We start from the raw sequence: 17,054 nt of genomic DNA, 5'->3' as shown, positions 1-17,054 counted from the left end.
TAGATTGAAAGAACACGTTATATTGAAAACAATACAAGTACAATAATATTGGAACCCAGAAGTCTTAACTAGTTTTTAACCCTTAGCGCCATCTGCACCAAGACACGGTCAATGATGAATGTAGAAACCAGAATAATTAGATGGCAGAAAATAAGTGCAGTCGCTTCGCACTATCCAGTTAGTTTTGTCTAATCACTTTTCCAAGGCAATTTTGCTTAGAGTAAGTCTCTCTGTTGAATTCGTTGTTGAGAAAAATGACGTACTTCCTTCTCCTATGACCTTCCACACGCTATCGGTGGAAGCATGCTAAATGTTATCATAGGTAGAGAGTTCTCTGCTCTACGCTTATTTTCTTATTCTGGTGAATTCTTAAGCCAAACTAAGCGGTTCGGAAATATTTCTTTTTCGTTTAAATCAAATTCTAACAGTTGTTGATAGTTTGAACGTAATTAATGACAGTTATTTTCTCTTAAATATAAAATACAGAGAGAAGGTGCTTCGAATAAAGATGGTACTTTTTTCCCTTCTCTTTTATATATAGCTGTAGTAGATTGATACCCAGTTTTGCAACCAGGACAGAAATAAATTCGTCCCATTTCTGAAATAATAATTAAAACACCAATAAAGTTTATATGCTTCTCTTGTGACAATCACTCGCATAAAACTGCACACAGGCAAATGTTGCTCTCAAGTTCGCCATTGATAGAATAGCAGCGCCATCTGCAGAGAGAATACTTTCCACATTACTTAAAACGTTCTTAAAGCGGGAATTTTTAAAAGATAATGTTTTATTTAAATTTTTAAATGTCTTCGTAATATTTTCCTTAAAAGGACTTTTCTTTTTAATTTCACCACCTGACTACAGAAGATATAATTTTCAGTCAGATCTGTAAAGCAGATAATCTTTCTTAAAAGCTTAATTTTATTTTATCATTATCTATATTTCTGTCTTTAAAGTTTGACAATTTTCTTGAGAAACATTTTTCTTAAGAATATAATAATTTTACTCTAGTGAGTATTGAATGTTGTTTTAAATCTATTTTCCAAAATCGGGCCAACTATTATTGCCAAATAGATATTTAAACTTGCAAAATTTGAAAGAAAAAGAAAACATGTAGAGGTAAATCCCCTTCAGAGATGTTATTTTTTAGAGTCTAAGACTTTGTGATTATTCTGCTGCAATATGGAAATCATCTCCCATGTCTGGATTCTCCCTTCTACCTAAATGTCCATTTTCTTCACATATGGAATGATATCTCAGAAATGTTCTAAATATCCAAATCCATACTTATTTCGATACCTATGAGAGATGGTGGAAATATGCACTATATATTTGGATTAGTTACTGACATATGTGGATATCTCAGGGTTATTGCTGTCTGTGTGGGCTTATGCCAATATTAATTGCCAAGACACCTAATAAATCTTCACGGTTCTGAAATATATTAGAGAAAAATATATATTGGCTTGCTTGGGCATGAATACAAGCTTTACCTTTCAAATTTGTCCTATTCTGTTAGGTTTTATAGTTTCTCTCATGTAACTGTTACGATGTTTACCACTATCAATGTTCAACTCCACAGCCTTGTAATTTTAAACTTAACCCAGAAAACAAGAAAGCTTTGGGACAAACTAGCCTTTGTGTTAGACTTTGTCATTGAACTAACCTACATTCACGTTACAAGATGAGGAAAACTTTTCGTGGTTTGCCCAACAGCAAGGGGATTCTTAGAATCTGTCTAGCACTGAGGATATTTGACGTCACCACTGTGTTAGCTGGGGAATTTGTGTCCATCTCTCGAGTTTGAACCTGGGTTACCTCATTGGGAAGACTGTGGTTGCCATCACAGATTGTCATCTCTTGTGTATAAAGTGGTCAACAAGACGGAAAGTTTGAATATTTTTGAACTGCTGGCTCCTTTAAAATTTGTCCTGGCACGAAAAGATTTTGAGTTTTGGTTTACTCTTTTATATATCTCTGATACTGACAGTTGTGATGTTTCTCAATTAAAATGGGTTTAATTTCGATAAATAAGTCTTCTTTATAAATATGATTATATGTTATAAAATATATTCACGGAAGGAGACAGATATCATTGCATTCATGAAATTATAAGACTGGAAGAAAAAAAAATTATAAAAGCAATTCAAATTTGACATTTTTAATTCTTTTTTATTGATTAGAATAATATTTAAGGTGGCTTTAACAGTAATAAAAAAACATCAAAATNGTTTTTACCAGTTTTTGCCGGTTTTTACCAGGTATTTGCCACTGTCCTGGCAAAAACCCCTTTTTGCCGGCAAAAACTCCAACCCTGCACATAAATAACATTTTGAAATTTGTAAGAATATAAAGTACTATTTAAATATATTTTTCTGTGAGAAAACATAATGTTATAGTGATTCTTTTAAATTTGTTTTACACATCTTACAAGTTAGTGACATCTTAAATCTATTTTTTATCTTTTCCCTAACTTTTACAGTATGAGTCAATAATAATAATGAAAAAAAAAAAAATCAAGAACCATTTAATGTAAGCATCAATTTTATTTTAATAATATTTTTTCTTTCATTTCTAGACTTCATACATAATGTTTACATCTACATCTGGAATGCGTACTTCAAATGGAATCAGTAGAAGCAACTCTACGTCTTCAAAACAAAGTGACAATCAAAGCCAATCTGAAATTGAAGAGGATGCTACCTCTTTTGTAATTGAAATTTTTTTTTCTTATATATTTTTATAAGATCTTTCTACTACTAAATTGTTACTTTTGAATTTCAAATTTGCACAATGAACTTCGGAAATTAATTTGAAATTCAAAAATAAATCAATCAGTCTTAAAATCCTTAATTTAAAACAAATTTTCAAAAATTATATTTAGCAAACTAGTAATTAACTATATAAATGTACAATAATGTTCTTCTAAATTTTTTAGAACTTATCCATTTCAGAGAAAGGGAGTAAAAAATTTTTTGAAATAATTGATTATGCCAGTAATGTTTAAATAATTGTGACAATATATTAAATTGGCATTGTGGTAATGCGTACATATTGTATTAATACGCAGTAATTAATTTATGTTCTTCTCTGAAAATGGACAAGTTCCTTCTTTTACAGCTAGGCTGAAAATAATAAGAATAAATTAAAATTCAATGTGTATTATAAGTCGTTGAAACACATATAAAATTTCTAAATCAGTATTTAGCAGGGCTCCCACAGGTCAGGGTGAACAAGGAAAACCTGGAATTGTTAAGGAATTTTATTTTAACTCTAAAAAGCAGGGAAAGCATCCCAGGTTTTTTGCAAAAAACCTGGAAAATTCCTATATTATAACTGGAAAATAACCAGTCTTAAAATTGTCAATAACTGTAATCAGTTTTTGACATTTGATTTAAATAACATCAATTACAATTATTTTATAAAATTCCACCTTTTTGTGAAGCTTTTCCATATTTCAATTCTCATTCTATTATATGTTTTTGCTCACGAAATCTAATATTTGATATCACAAGTAAAATTTAAAAAATCCAAGTTTGCTAATGGAAAATAGCAAGGTTTAGATAAAATATGGCATGGATTTTAATTAAAATTTACCTGGAAATTTTTTCTTTCTAAAATTGAGTGGGAGTATTTGTGTTTAAATACAAACAATCCTTTCTTACTGCTCTTTTCCTAATCAGTGCAATAATTGTACCATAGGGGTGCACAACCTGCGGCCCACTAATCGTCGATGTGCGACCCGCGGACGCAATCGGAACAAAATGGAAAAAAATAATAATTCAAATTTTTTTTGTTGAAAAATACAAATTTGGAAATCTGACATTTTCGCATTTAAGTTTTTGAGACGCCCAATTTCAATCAATGTAGTTTTTTTATTGCTTTTTTACGATGCTTAACGCTACAGATTTAAGCATAGTTGTGAAAATCCCAATATTTTCAATACATCATTATTACAATATGCGAATTTCGAATTTTAGTTATCACTTTTGACGCTCTTGTGCTCCGATTTCATCGTAAATCCAATGACTTTTCAGTAGTTATTGCTACCCATTTTTACGTAGTTTCAGAAATCTCAATTTTTGAAAGTTATGAAAAGATTTTTTTTTTTGTGCAAACTTCATGGAAAATCTAAATGACTTTTGATCCTTATTTTGGCAGTTATAGCTGCGTATTTCCGCATAGTTTTTAAAATTTAAATACTATAGCATGTTATTATTACAAACCGCTAGTAACGGATTGCTCATTTAAATAAAAAAAAATTTATGTGGTTTATTTGTACCGGTTTTATCGCAAATCCAATTATTTTTTCTTTATTTTTTTAATTATTGCTACACATTTCTAAAAGGTTTTGAAAGTCCCGATATTTTATAACGCTATTGCGTTACTTTAATTTCAAATCCTACCTTTAAATATTTAACATTTTTATGTAATTTATTTACACGAATTTTATCATGAATTTAAAGGGATCTTGATTTTTTTGGTAGTTATTACTACTCTTTCCCCTGTGATTTAAAAAAAAATTCTGATATTTTTAATACAATATATATGCACAAGAGTTTTGAATCGCGCACTAAAGTAATTAATTTTTAAGTGCAAATTTTAACATAAATATAAGAAATTTTTCGAATGAGTTTTTTTTTCCCGTTATTGCTCCAATTTTACTTGTGATTTAAAATATCCTGACATTTTAACACAATATTACAGCTCGTGAGATTCGATTTATTTAAAAAAAAAATTTAACTTCATACTTAATTACATACTTACTTATTAATTACACTTACTTACTTAATTTAAAAATTAATTACATACTTACTTATGCAAAAAAATCTTAATAATTAAAAAAAAAAAAAAACAAGATGTGAACATCTATATTACATGCGTCCCTTTTGCAAAAAAATAATTCAAAACATGTGCATATTTCTTAAGTACCATGAACACGTGCTAGTTTTACTACACATACCCAATCTATTCTTTTTGTTGATGTACATGATTTAAAAAATCACGTCGCGATTCATATTTAGGCGTTTTAAAAATCATAAGTTTTAATTGTTCTCGTAATTTGTATTTACGCGATCTTAAAATAGTGCATTGTTTTTCGTACTAACATTAATGAGATTTCAAAATCATCCATCGCGATTCGTATTCACGAGATTTAAAATCGCGATTCGTATTCTGACATTTAAAATATCAAACATTGTTACTCTTCTCACGAATCATATTCACACATTTTAAAAATCATGCATTATAAGTAGTCTTTTCGCAATTTCAAAACCTTACATCTTGATTCATATTCACGCTATTTGAAAACCATGAATCGCGTATTTTATTTACGCAATTTAAAAATCACGCATAGCAATTCGTATTCAACCGATAAAAAAATTACACATTGCAATTTGTATTCACTCTATTTAAAAATCCAGAAAGGAAGAACACCATCTAAGACAAATTCAAAAACTGATTAAGTTATTTGCCATAAACTTAATACTACTCACAATAACAGCTTCTGCTGAAAGACTGTTTTCCAGAATGAGTTTCGCCAGTTCAAAATTACAGATTCGTATTTAAATAAAGTCATTAAATTTTAATTTAATGGCTCTAAAAACTATCACATGATCAAGTGAATAAAACTAACACAATATTTAAAAATTTTGCAAATTACAAGATAACCATTAAGAAATTTACTAAGCCATTTCCTCCCTACTTGGACCATTTTATATCATTTATGATTATATGCTGGGAAATGATTTGTATATCATTAAATTTTCACATTTTTACTGTAAAAAACTGTAATCATAATAAATTTCGTAGAGTAATGTAAATTTTATTAATTGTTAATATATGTGCGTATTAATTGTAAATAGCAAGTGTCATGTCAAAAAAAAATATTCATCATAAAAATTGCCAACAAGTATCTTAATAGTTCTTTTAATAATAAGGAAAATAGCTCCTTCAAAATTAATGCTTTCTTCCCTCTCTCGTCCCCTGCCTCTTATAATTAATTTAAAATAAATGTTTTAAAGTTTAAGTATATTCCCTACTAAATCCTAAATATTATTTTCTGCTAAAAGGGTTTAGTTTTAATTTTAATCATTTTTAACCCAATAAACTTTCTTTAAATCAAAGTATTTAACTTGCATTTATTTTCATAACAAGAATTTTTATTTATTTTTTAAATTTAATTCTATGAACAATATTGTATTATGCAATCTGATAAAAAGAGACTGAAGTTTCCCAAACTTCTAAAATTATTTTAATTTATCTATTTTTTTTAATAAATTGATTCTGATTATTGGATTCTTTTTTTTAATTTTTTTTTTTAGGTAATCAGTTTTGAAGTTTCAATTTTTAAACAATGAAAAGTATTTAATTTTATGCAAAGATATTACAAGGTTAACTGACAAAAATAATTTAGTGCCTAGAACAATGATGTTTATATAACAATTACTACCTACAATTGCTGTCAACATGTCTGTCTAAATACTTTGGCATGCGGCCCTACATCGGTCAATCTACTGTGCATGTGGCTCTTCACTCAAAAAGGTTGTGCACTCCTAGTTTAAAAAGATCAATAAAAATATNAAAATCTATTATAATTAAAGAAATGATTTTTTTTTCAAGAGTTTTTGTGTTTTCTTAGTTTTTAGAAATCTCACTTAACTTTTTGAGACCTCACCCTGTTTTTGAGAAAGGGTGGGAAATTCTCACCCATTTTTTTTCTATGATGAAAACACTGTATTGTACCATAACATATGAGTCAGTGCAATAACTGTACCATAACATATGAATCAGTGCAATAATTGTACCGTAACATGAAACATTTGCAATTTTGTGAAGTATGTTATGAAACATTTGTAAACAATATTTTGTAATTATTCAAAAGTGCAACTAATAAAATATGCTTAAATATTGAAATGTAGCTTTAACAAATAAGCATGATACTTTGAAAATGTACGTCAAATAAATTTTCGATCAGTAAGAGCTGTGACTCAGTGGTTAAGGCATTGAGCTGTTACTGTAATGAACTGGGGTTTCAAACCCCAGTGAAAGCTTTAGACTGTAATTTCTTTGGTCTACATTTTAAATATATTTCTTTTCATATATAGGTGATTTTGAGTGTTATTTACCAAGGAAACAAATTGGGGGCTGCCTACTATAATCTTGACAGGTGCCACTTATATTTGATGACCGATCACATAGATACACCACCTTCTTTCTCTCTACTTAAATTATGTATGTGAGACTATTTCTATCATTTCCCTTATTATATGTTTTAATTTTTGCTATATTGCATTATGTGAGCGACTTGTTTTACTTGAAAATAGGATTATGATTTTGCTCTGACCTTAAAAAACCTGTAATTTTTTTTTTTTTTCAAATTAAAATTTTCAAATTTTTTATCTCCATTATTATTAGTTTTAATTTTTGTTATTGTTCACGAGCTTATTGCGCAGGGCTGCCATTGGAGACTAAAAAGGCGACTATAACGACTATTTTAAAGCAATAGCAACTATGGCGACTATTTTAGTAGAAATATGAGTAAAAACAACTAATTTGCAATGATTTGCGTAAAATCGGCGACTTTATTAAGCCAAAGCGACTAAAATTAAGAATAGCTTCATGAGTTTCCCCCTTTCCCACTTTTTTTTGCCGTGCTTTCGTTTTATCCTAACTTTATTATTTCTCACTGTCTGATGTCAAAAGCATGACAGACATATTTAACCAATCAGACTGATGGAATTGGAATTGGAATGCTCCTCCTGTTTCAGAAAGCTAATGTAATATCTCTGAGGATTAAATTTTTTTCCCTCTTTTAATTTGAACGAAGTAGCAAAATTAGAAAAATTGTCTTTAATTACACAAAATGTGTTGTAAATTTTTTTAGAGCTATTTAGAATAGAAAGAAAGGTACATGGTGATATTCGTTTTGTCGAGTTGTGATCGTAATTTTTTTGATAAACATTAAAATTTGGAAATGTGTCAGTTATGAAAAATAAGCAAAATAAAATTGAATTAAATTGCAATATTTATTTTTTTAATGTCTAAACTAAGCAGCTGCAAATTGGAACCGAGAAAGGACATTCAAGTTTCAAATTCAACTGTTCTGTAACAGATAAAAATACAACTCCCTGTTTTTATGCGTAGTGTGAAAGAATATATTGTTGGAAAATCCACAAATAAATTTACATTTTTTATAAAATATGAGTATCTAAATGCATGTTATTTGAATTTTATGCTATTACAGCACAAATAATTAAAATTATATTAGAGGAGGATATGATGTTAGCAACTATTTTATATATCTTTGAGACTATTTAGGAGACTTTTATTCATATATGATGCTACTAACGCAACTATTTTTCTTGTTTTCATCCAGTGGCAGCCCTGATTGCGCTAACTATATTGTAAATTAGATTAATTGAATTTATGTTTCCAAAGATTTCATTGTGCCGGAAATGTAAAGTAATTTTTTATTGTTTTATTTACTTACTTTAAACGAAACCCTTTTAATTGCAAAGTTTTACAGTGCATAAAGTTAAGTAATTCTACTGTACAAAATTTTGGAGTAAAAAGTGGTTGGTATATTAGTTTCTGAATAATAATGATTCTACAAGTTTTATTAGTTTTAATAAAAAGTTTGATTCAGAGGAACTCCGATTTTATGTTTTCCATCAGACTATATAAAACATGGGGTATAAAGAATCTAAACATACTTTTAAAAATAAGTTTCTCTCCCACAAAACAAAAATGGTCAGTCTTGCCAGAGGAACTACTTGGAATAATGTATTTAATTTTTTAGATACTAATTCAACAATGGTTTGTTCTACCTTAATGATTTTGTGATTTGCGAAACTAAACTGAAAATTCTTTCATAGCTTTTTAATTTTTAATCCTTTGATCAGCTGTGAGTACAACTAATAAACAATAAGTTAAACTACTTCTGATAGAGGCGAATTTAAGAAATGACCACACCCCTATTCAAAGTGACATTATCTTTCATTTTGACTGTATTATTTTGAATCGTCCTGTATATGCGTTCATTATGTATATTTGTTATTTAAAAAAGTATTTTCTTTTATTTAAATCTTTCTTCATTATAATTTTTAATTTATTGTTGCATTCTTTTTGCAGTACTTAGACAAACTGAACCAAGTCACATTGTCACTTCTCAACAAATGGATGAGAATATGTTGCATGTACTCAGGGAAATAAGTAATGATTTTTAAAAATTAAACATCTTTTAAATAGTTTTTGTATTGGAGTATCATATTGTTTTGCGTTATTAATTATTTTTGAAAAATAATCCATCATAAGTGTAAACTTTTGAGTTCACAATTTTATCTCAAGCCGATCGTTTCTCGATAGCATTTCTCTCTTTCTGATCTTTCTTTAAGACTCTTAAATAGTTTTCAAGGTTCTAATCTATCTAAGTTTTAACATGTTTTTAGAACAAGAACTCACAAAAAAATACTAGCAAATTGTTTATGATCTTACATTAAACAGAGCCTTACATTACAGAAATAATTGAATTCTTTAAATTACTATTTTATTAGGCCTGAAACAATTGTACTTTTTTATTCATAAGGGTATTAGATACCAAAAACAATTATATTTTTTTCTCATTTCTTTAAGTATTTATTTCTACTCCCTCACTCTGTTGTAAATTAAACTTCACTCATATTTTTAATTGATAAACTTCTTACCCACAAATGAATTTTAAAAAAAGAGCAAAAAACTAATTTGCTTTAATTATTACTTAGAAGTTATTAATTATCTATGATAATATTGACTGTATTACTTGTCCATTAGTTGGGTGCCAAACAAAAATCTATGCAACAAAATGATCAAATTTTTATTAAAAAGGCTAGTTGTAACTTTTTGATTGTTGAGTTTAAGTGTTAAACACTAAGATCACCCACACAGTTGTCCAATGACCTCAAGGGAAGCAATTATTTTTTTCAATAGACTGGAATTTTTCAAAAGGAAAGGTGTTCAAATGTCTTTCTCAATGAGGTTGTGCAATGCTTATTCTATAATAAGATTGCTCTGTAGTCATAGGAAAAGAAAAACAAATTAAAAATATACTGTTTGAATTAAATGCAATAAATTTTGAAGTCCACCACAGTAAAGACTGATACCTTGACAACAAAGCTTGACGATTTTCGCAACACTGATCTGGTATCCAGCTAATGGATAAATAACTACCTTGCTTTGTTATTAATTTCTTAATTTTAATTACTGTTTCTTTTTAAGATAATTTTGGCTCAGCTACTACAGAATCTACCAATAGTGCTGGAGACAGAAATAAACTTCATTTATTACCCAATATTGATTTTGGTATGTCTTTTTGTAGTTATCTTCTTTAATCATCAAGAAGCAAATTAAGAATGACTCTTATTAAAGTCTCAAAAAAGCAGGGTTTGCCAAGTGGGCCCACTTTGAAAAATCCCGCCCGGGTTTTATTGGGTGGGCCCATCTCGAAAAAACCCACTTTAATTAAAACTTATTGTTGCACATTTAATTTTATACAATTTATTGTGCAACATGAATTTGTCAAATAGAGTTGCATGATTTATATGAACTAGTTTTTAATACTTGTAAAGTAAAAGAAACTCAAATCTATAATTCTATAGTACTACTGAAAGCTTAAGTGGGTTTTATCAAAAAGTAATATTTTTAATGAAATTAAATCAAATAGAAGTTTAAATAATATGTCAGAAAAGATCAATTTTTCAAATATAGTTGCATGCTTTATATATTAATAAACAGGTTATTATTATTAATTAAAAAAATTTAAAAGAAACAATTTTTTTTTACTAAGTGATACATTAACAAATTTAAACAGTTTTATTTTCTGGCTTTAAAAAAATAAGCTAAAACTTTTTATAAGATAACTTTTTAAAATTATTTATTTAAAATTGAAATCATTTTCCTAAGGTTAATTACAATTTGAAAAAAATGGAGAAGTAGCTGATACTCTTTATAATTATACGTAATTTTAATTTCACTTTCTATTAATCTTATTATGAAAACATGGTAGACCATTAAATATTTATTTCAGTTTTTTATTAAAGTAAAAAATCAGATGAAATTTTAGTTTTTACTGATTATAAATATTTGCTGATTATAATTTTATAATTGGTTATACAGTAGAGAACCATTTATCCGGTATCCAGATAACCAGGAAAAATTTTGATCGGTTTTCCCGCCATTTTAAACTAGAACGATTATGAAAAAAAGCGGAAATTGTACTCATCCTTGAAGTTGAGTAGAGGAAAATGTAAGGAAGGGGAGAATTTTTTCCCCCGTTTACCAAGAGAAACGTCATTTCCTCCGTGACCTTGAAGACAGGGAAGGGAGGAATGTTTTATTTTCTCTCTTAGGCCGTCAATCAAGCTCAAGGGTGTAGCATGCTAATTTCATTTTCTGTTTGATTTACGAGGGGAGGCTGAGAAAATGCATTGCATGCATATCAGTGAACAGAAGATGAAAGAGAAAAATACATTTATATATTTGACATCGATTAATAAAAATAAAATCTTTTTCTTCTGAATAAATTCTCATTCTTTGGAAGTGCGGTATCATTTGCAAGTTTTTATTGATGTGGAATCACATCTGCTGTAATTAAATATCGTGTTTTTATCAACAAAAAAAATAAAAAATAAATGGAGAATTGTTTATTAATTTAAACATAGGATTATTTTATGAAGCAAATTGCAGTATTGTTTTTCTGATTCCACTATGTTCACACTCAATAAATTAATTCTTTTTATTCATACATTTTATCATTAGGTTTTTTTTTAAAATTTCGTTGATCTTGCCTTGTTCCGGGTTTTAATATTTATGCTAGTGCCTTTTTTAACTATTGTTTTTGGTTCGATAATTTTCAAGTGTTTTATTTAGATTAATAAGTTTTCCTTTTATTTTATCGTTTCCTCCCGTATAATTAGGTATGAAATATATTGCGTTATTTAACCATTGGTTTTGTTTATATTAGTTAATTTTGGAATTGTGATTATTTTTAAAAAATAAATACGGGAATTTTGTATTTTTTAAACTTGTTTTTCTTGCTTAAACTTGCAAATTTTTTTTATTCTTTTAAATGTTATTTTTTTACCTTTTCTTTTTAAAGTTAGGAGTACCTTTCTTTTTTCTTTTATTTTATGCATTACACTTTTTCCTTGTAATCCAGGTGCGATAAAACATCGATTAACGACACTTTTTGGTCGATCCAGAAAACCGGGAAGTTCAGCATCCGGGATAGCGATAGTCCCGAGCATCCCGGATAATTGGTTCTCTACTGTATATATATATATGTTTAGTAAATGTACTAAATAAATTTGTTTGAAAACAAAAAGATTAATAAATTTGTTCTTTTTATATTACTGCATTTATATTTTATAATGCTTGGGTTAAAAATTGTGAAACGTTATGTGCTTCACAATAAAGATTCAAATATATATTAGTGATAATGCGTTATTTAAACTTAATATAAAATACATATTACAAAATTAAAATAACTTTTTGGATTTATTTCTGTTTTCAAGCTTATACAACACTTTTTAATAAATAAAAAAAGTCTATGAACACTAAATGAAAAAACCCAATTTTCCCCTGGTTTTTCAATAAAACCCAGGTGGGTTGGGTTTTTTCTAAAATACCCGGGTTTTTTTTAACCCTGTAAAAAAGTCTTAACTAAAACTAGTTAAAAGTAATTATATGCAACAATTAAATTAGCTAAATTGTGCCAGAATTCACTGAATAATTCTCTTACTTTGTAAGTAAGTGACAGTAAAAATGTTACATTTTCCTGAAAAGCGTAAAAAATTTTACTACAATTTTTCCAAATTTATTTTTCATTTCTGTTGAAAATTAATTGCACCTTATGATTTTTATATTCAAAGTGCAATAAGCATATACCATAACACATGAATCAATCATATGAACTGAAGTCATGTTAGTTTGATACATTTTAAGAATGTAAATAATTATCTTTTTTGTTTCTTTCTTACTTTATAAAAATTGAAACAAAATATAAATTTGTTTATAACAAAAGAAACTACCCTATAAGTAGACAGCGGATTATATGCACTAAAAAACGGACAAAATATGCATGCAAATATGCACTAAAAAACTTGAATATATGCTCTTAAAACTAGAAATATGCATTTAAAATAGAAATTAAAAGTTCAACTTATTTAAATACTACTACTTACTTTTTCCAACAAACACAGCTAAAACATTTTTTTGTTAAAAGGAAGAAAATCAAAATATTTCTTACTTGAATCTACACATTTCTGAAGAAAAAGCCTAAAACTGAAGTATGATAAATGAGAGAAGAAAAATCATCGCATTTTCCGGAAAGATTTTATTAAACTGAATAATTTTTGTTGCAATACACAACTAAGTGTTTTTCCAAATTTTCAAGGGTGAATTGATGTCGTCGGTCATCAAAGATCATTTTGAAAGCAGAAAATGACCTCTCCACGTCAACCGATGTTATTGGACAAAACTTGTACAATTTCGTACTCATTGGTTTTACTTTCTCTGGAAGTTCAGTTCCGTTTCCATTAAGAAAATCATTTATCTTCTTCACTGCTGCAAAACCCGAATTTTTGTTTTGAACGAAACACCATTTTTCTTTTACTTTCTTCCCAACTGAGTCTGGAAGAGCATTGATGCACTGTTGAATTTTTTCAATTTCGGATATGGCCTCAGCCAGGGGAAGACCTCGTGTTTCGAGCTTTGTTATTGCTCCACTTAAGAAAGAAAAGTGAGTGTCAATTATGGCCAAGTCCTTCTGCAAAGAGATATCCTGTAGTAATTCTTTTGTGACATAAACTGAAGAAGCACAGGAACTGTCAATTGCATCTACAACTGACTTTATTGCATCAAAATTATTAGCGTAAAAACGTGCAGCTTCAATCCATGTACCCCACCTAGTTATCACAGGCTGTGGAGGTAAGGGCAAATCAGGATACATTTCTTTATACAATTTTATGCGCACAGGTGCCTTGAGAAAAACTTTCTTGATACTAGAAATTAAATCATTCACAGAGGAGAATACTTCTCGAACAGTCTCAGCCAGTCTGTGAACAGCATGAGCCAAACATGTAATATGAAGCATTCTGGGATAAAAAATTTCCAGTGCTGCTGCAGATTTGACCATATACGGAGCGGCATCACTGACAAAAATCAAAACATCTTCAGAACCATCTCTATCAGGCCATAATAATCTGATAGAATCATTGACAAACCTTGCTATGGTTGAATGATTGACTTTTTCAAGGGCTTTGCTTGCTAGAAGATGTGGTCGAGTAGGAATATTATCCATTTTTCCACAAATAAAATGAGCAATATAGCGACCGCACTTATCTGTCGTCTCATCGACTTCAATCCATATAGGGCCATCTCCAATATCTCGTCGAATATCATCCAGTACTTCGTTATATATCGGTTGAAGGTAGTTCTTTCTTAAAGTCGATTCATCGGGAATGATCTGATTGGTACAATATTTTTTTAAAAACTGTCTTAAGTTTGGATTATTTAACTTTTTTAAAGGAATATTGCTGCTTACTAAGGCTTTGCATAAATCACTAGAAAAATCACTTTCCTTTTTAGCTGCTTGAACAGGAATAGTTAATAAACTTTGAACAAATCCTTTTGTATTCTGCTTTTTCTTCGCGGAGTGAGCATTAGTCTTTATATGTTGATCGATTTGGTACTTTTTTTCACAGGAAATGTGTTTTTGACAAATCACACAAAATACTATTTCCCCATCGGTCGTAAAGTCCTTCCCATAGTCCGAAATCCATGTCTTCATTAAATTTGATTTAGTCGACTTAATTTTTGGCATATTATAAAATTCAGCAGTCAAAAATCACGTTCGAAGCTTCACTAACTACGTATTCAACTGATGGATGTCGAAACTATCTATCTATCGGATGGACTATCGAAATATGTTAGAATAGCAGCTCTCTCCGAAAATGTATTCACTCCACCTTTTAACTAATCAATCACAGGAAAGGGAGGTCATTTTCTACCTACCACAGAAGCCTTATTTTTCCCACACAGATTGACAATTATTTATTCCAGGAAAAGACATCCCTTCATAGAATATCTGACCATCCCTTTCTGAGGTTTCTATGACGAATGTCTGTTTGGGTGGGCCCTTTGTACCCCCTTCCCGACACACACCTCATTTCTACATCTTTTTCAGGTGATTGCAATCACCCCCAGCAACATCAATCCAGCTGACCCTTTCAGGTGATAAAGAATGACAAAACAAAATTTAAAGCGTTCCTTATGCTAACATAATAAGAATAGTGATATGGTTTTAGTAGGGAAAAGCCATAAAATGCTGAAAATATGCATTTATAAGAGCAAATATACCTTTTTATGCATTTATATGCACAAATGGCAAAAAGTACTAAAATATGCACGTATGCAATTGCATATTATCCGCTGTCTACCTATAAGAGATTTTCTTCTTAGAACTTTCAGATAATTTTGAAAAGACACATTGTCTGTTTTCAAGTATTATTCACTTAATCATCAAAATTTAGTTACATTTTAATTTTAAGCATTCAAACAGAATGTTTACAAAAAGTATGTATTATATTTATGAAGTAATTTTGAGGAATTACGTGTAGCTACCTTTTTATCGCTTCTGATAAATGTTCCCATTCAAAACACGTTAGATTTAAAAATAAAAAAAAGTTTAGTGTTTAAATTTTAACACTTTGAATATCATCTATGCAATTAAATATTTTAAAACAGGAATGGTAGTTAAACACAATTTTATTATTTACTTAGTTACTACAAATTTTATTTTGTTAGTTACTGCACTCTTTATTTGGATAGTAATTACTTAGTTATTTTAATAATTAAAAGCTACAGATGATTGATTTCAATTTTAAATGCTGGGGTCTTCAATTTTACAAATTAAAATTCAAGATAAACTTTTAAGTTCAATGTAAATTTTTACCAATAAGAAAAGCTGAGAATTTTATATAATGATGATTCCCCCTACTTTTATGTAATATCTGAATTAAGAGTGAAGTGAATCCGAGATATTTTAAGTGTTAAGCTTTTGTAACTGACGCAAAAAAAGAAAAAAAATTTATTTTGAATTAGAAAAATTTCATTTTTTAAAATTTATTTCTTACCTTTCTCTACCATGAATTAAAATCTTAAATGTGTTCGAAGTGTCCTAGGAGGTCATATTCAAAATATCTCTTTTCCAAATAAATTACTAAGTTCTGCTTGAATCTTACAGGAATGAGATTCTTCCGCTTCTTAGCGGATTTCCGCTTTTTTCATTTTTAACTCTTAAATTTCAGCTTTTTTATCAAAAATTCAGATTTTCTAAAAATTTCACTTATTTGTATAAGTATTCGGTTTTTTCATAAAATTCACCGATTTTCAAAGAGAAACAGAAAATTTAAACTACATAGCTACCAATCCTTTCTCATTTTTACTTATTTTAGCTATTTTCTCCCCTTTTACATGCAACAGATAAGATTTTCCGAATTTTTTTACTCGCCCTCTAGATAGATCTGATTTTCCTAGTTCAAACGACGCTGCTTCTGACAAGCCTCTTAGAGGTCCCAAGCCTGGAATCTGCTAATATCTCGATTCTTATTCACTCGATTTTAATATCAAACATAGCTTTTCATATTTGCGTGTTGCGATTCTTATTCCCGCGATTTGAATATTGTGCCTTGCGATTCTTATTTATGAGATTTAAAAATCCCATATTGTGATTCGTATTTACGCCTTTTTAAAAACCTATGTAGTGATTCGTATTCACGCAAGTTTAAAATTCAATGTCTTGATTTGCTCATGCGGTTTATAATATCAAGCATTGATTTTCGTATTTATACGTGATTTTAAAATAAGGCATTGGGATTCGCATTCGCGCATTCTAAAAATTACGCATCATGATTCGTATTTATGCGATCTAAAAATTATGAATCGTGATTTGTATTTACGCGTTTTAAAAATTCTATATCCCAGTTTGTATTTTCTCGTTTACAAAATCGTATATCTA

The 17,054-nt window shown here is 28.9% G+C and overlaps 1 protein-coding gene across 8 annotated transcripts in view; it reads left to right on the top strand.

Annotated features, from left to right (window-relative positions):
• The window catches only part of LOC107451237 (mutS protein homolog 5), a 55,815-nt gene that overhangs the window by 239 nt on the left and 38,522 nt on the right, over positions 1 to 17,054 (top strand). The window contains exons 1-5 of one of the 8 annotated variants that reach the window (XM_043043076.2): positions 89 to 220; positions 2,580 to 2,711; positions 7,108 to 7,234; positions 9,134 to 9,214; positions 10,256 to 10,339. In XM_043043076.2, coding sequence (XP_042899010.1) covers positions 2,592 to 2,711; positions 7,108 to 7,234; positions 9,134 to 9,214; positions 10,256 to 10,339 — 412 coding nt within the window. In that variant the 5' untranslated portion in view covers positions 89 to 220; positions 2,580 to 2,591. Of the gene's footprint in view, positions 1 to 88; positions 323 to 381; positions 512 to 735; positions 1,121 to 2,579; positions 2,712 to 7,107; positions 7,235 to 9,133; positions 9,215 to 10,255; positions 10,340 to 17,054 lie in introns of those variants that run through there. The other 7 variants (XM_043043072.2, XM_043043086.2, XM_043043071.2 and 4 more) reach the window with 7 other exon arrangements.

This window comes from Parasteatoda tepidariorum, chromosome 10 (assembly GCF_043381705.1).
Source record: "Parasteatoda tepidariorum isolate YZ-2023 chromosome 10, CAS_Ptep_4.0, whole genome shotgun sequence".
Lineage (NCBI taxonomy): Eukaryota > Metazoa > Arthropoda > Arachnida > Araneae > Theridiidae > Parasteatoda > Parasteatoda tepidariorum.
This window is presented reverse-complemented; position numbering and strand designations above follow the sequence as displayed.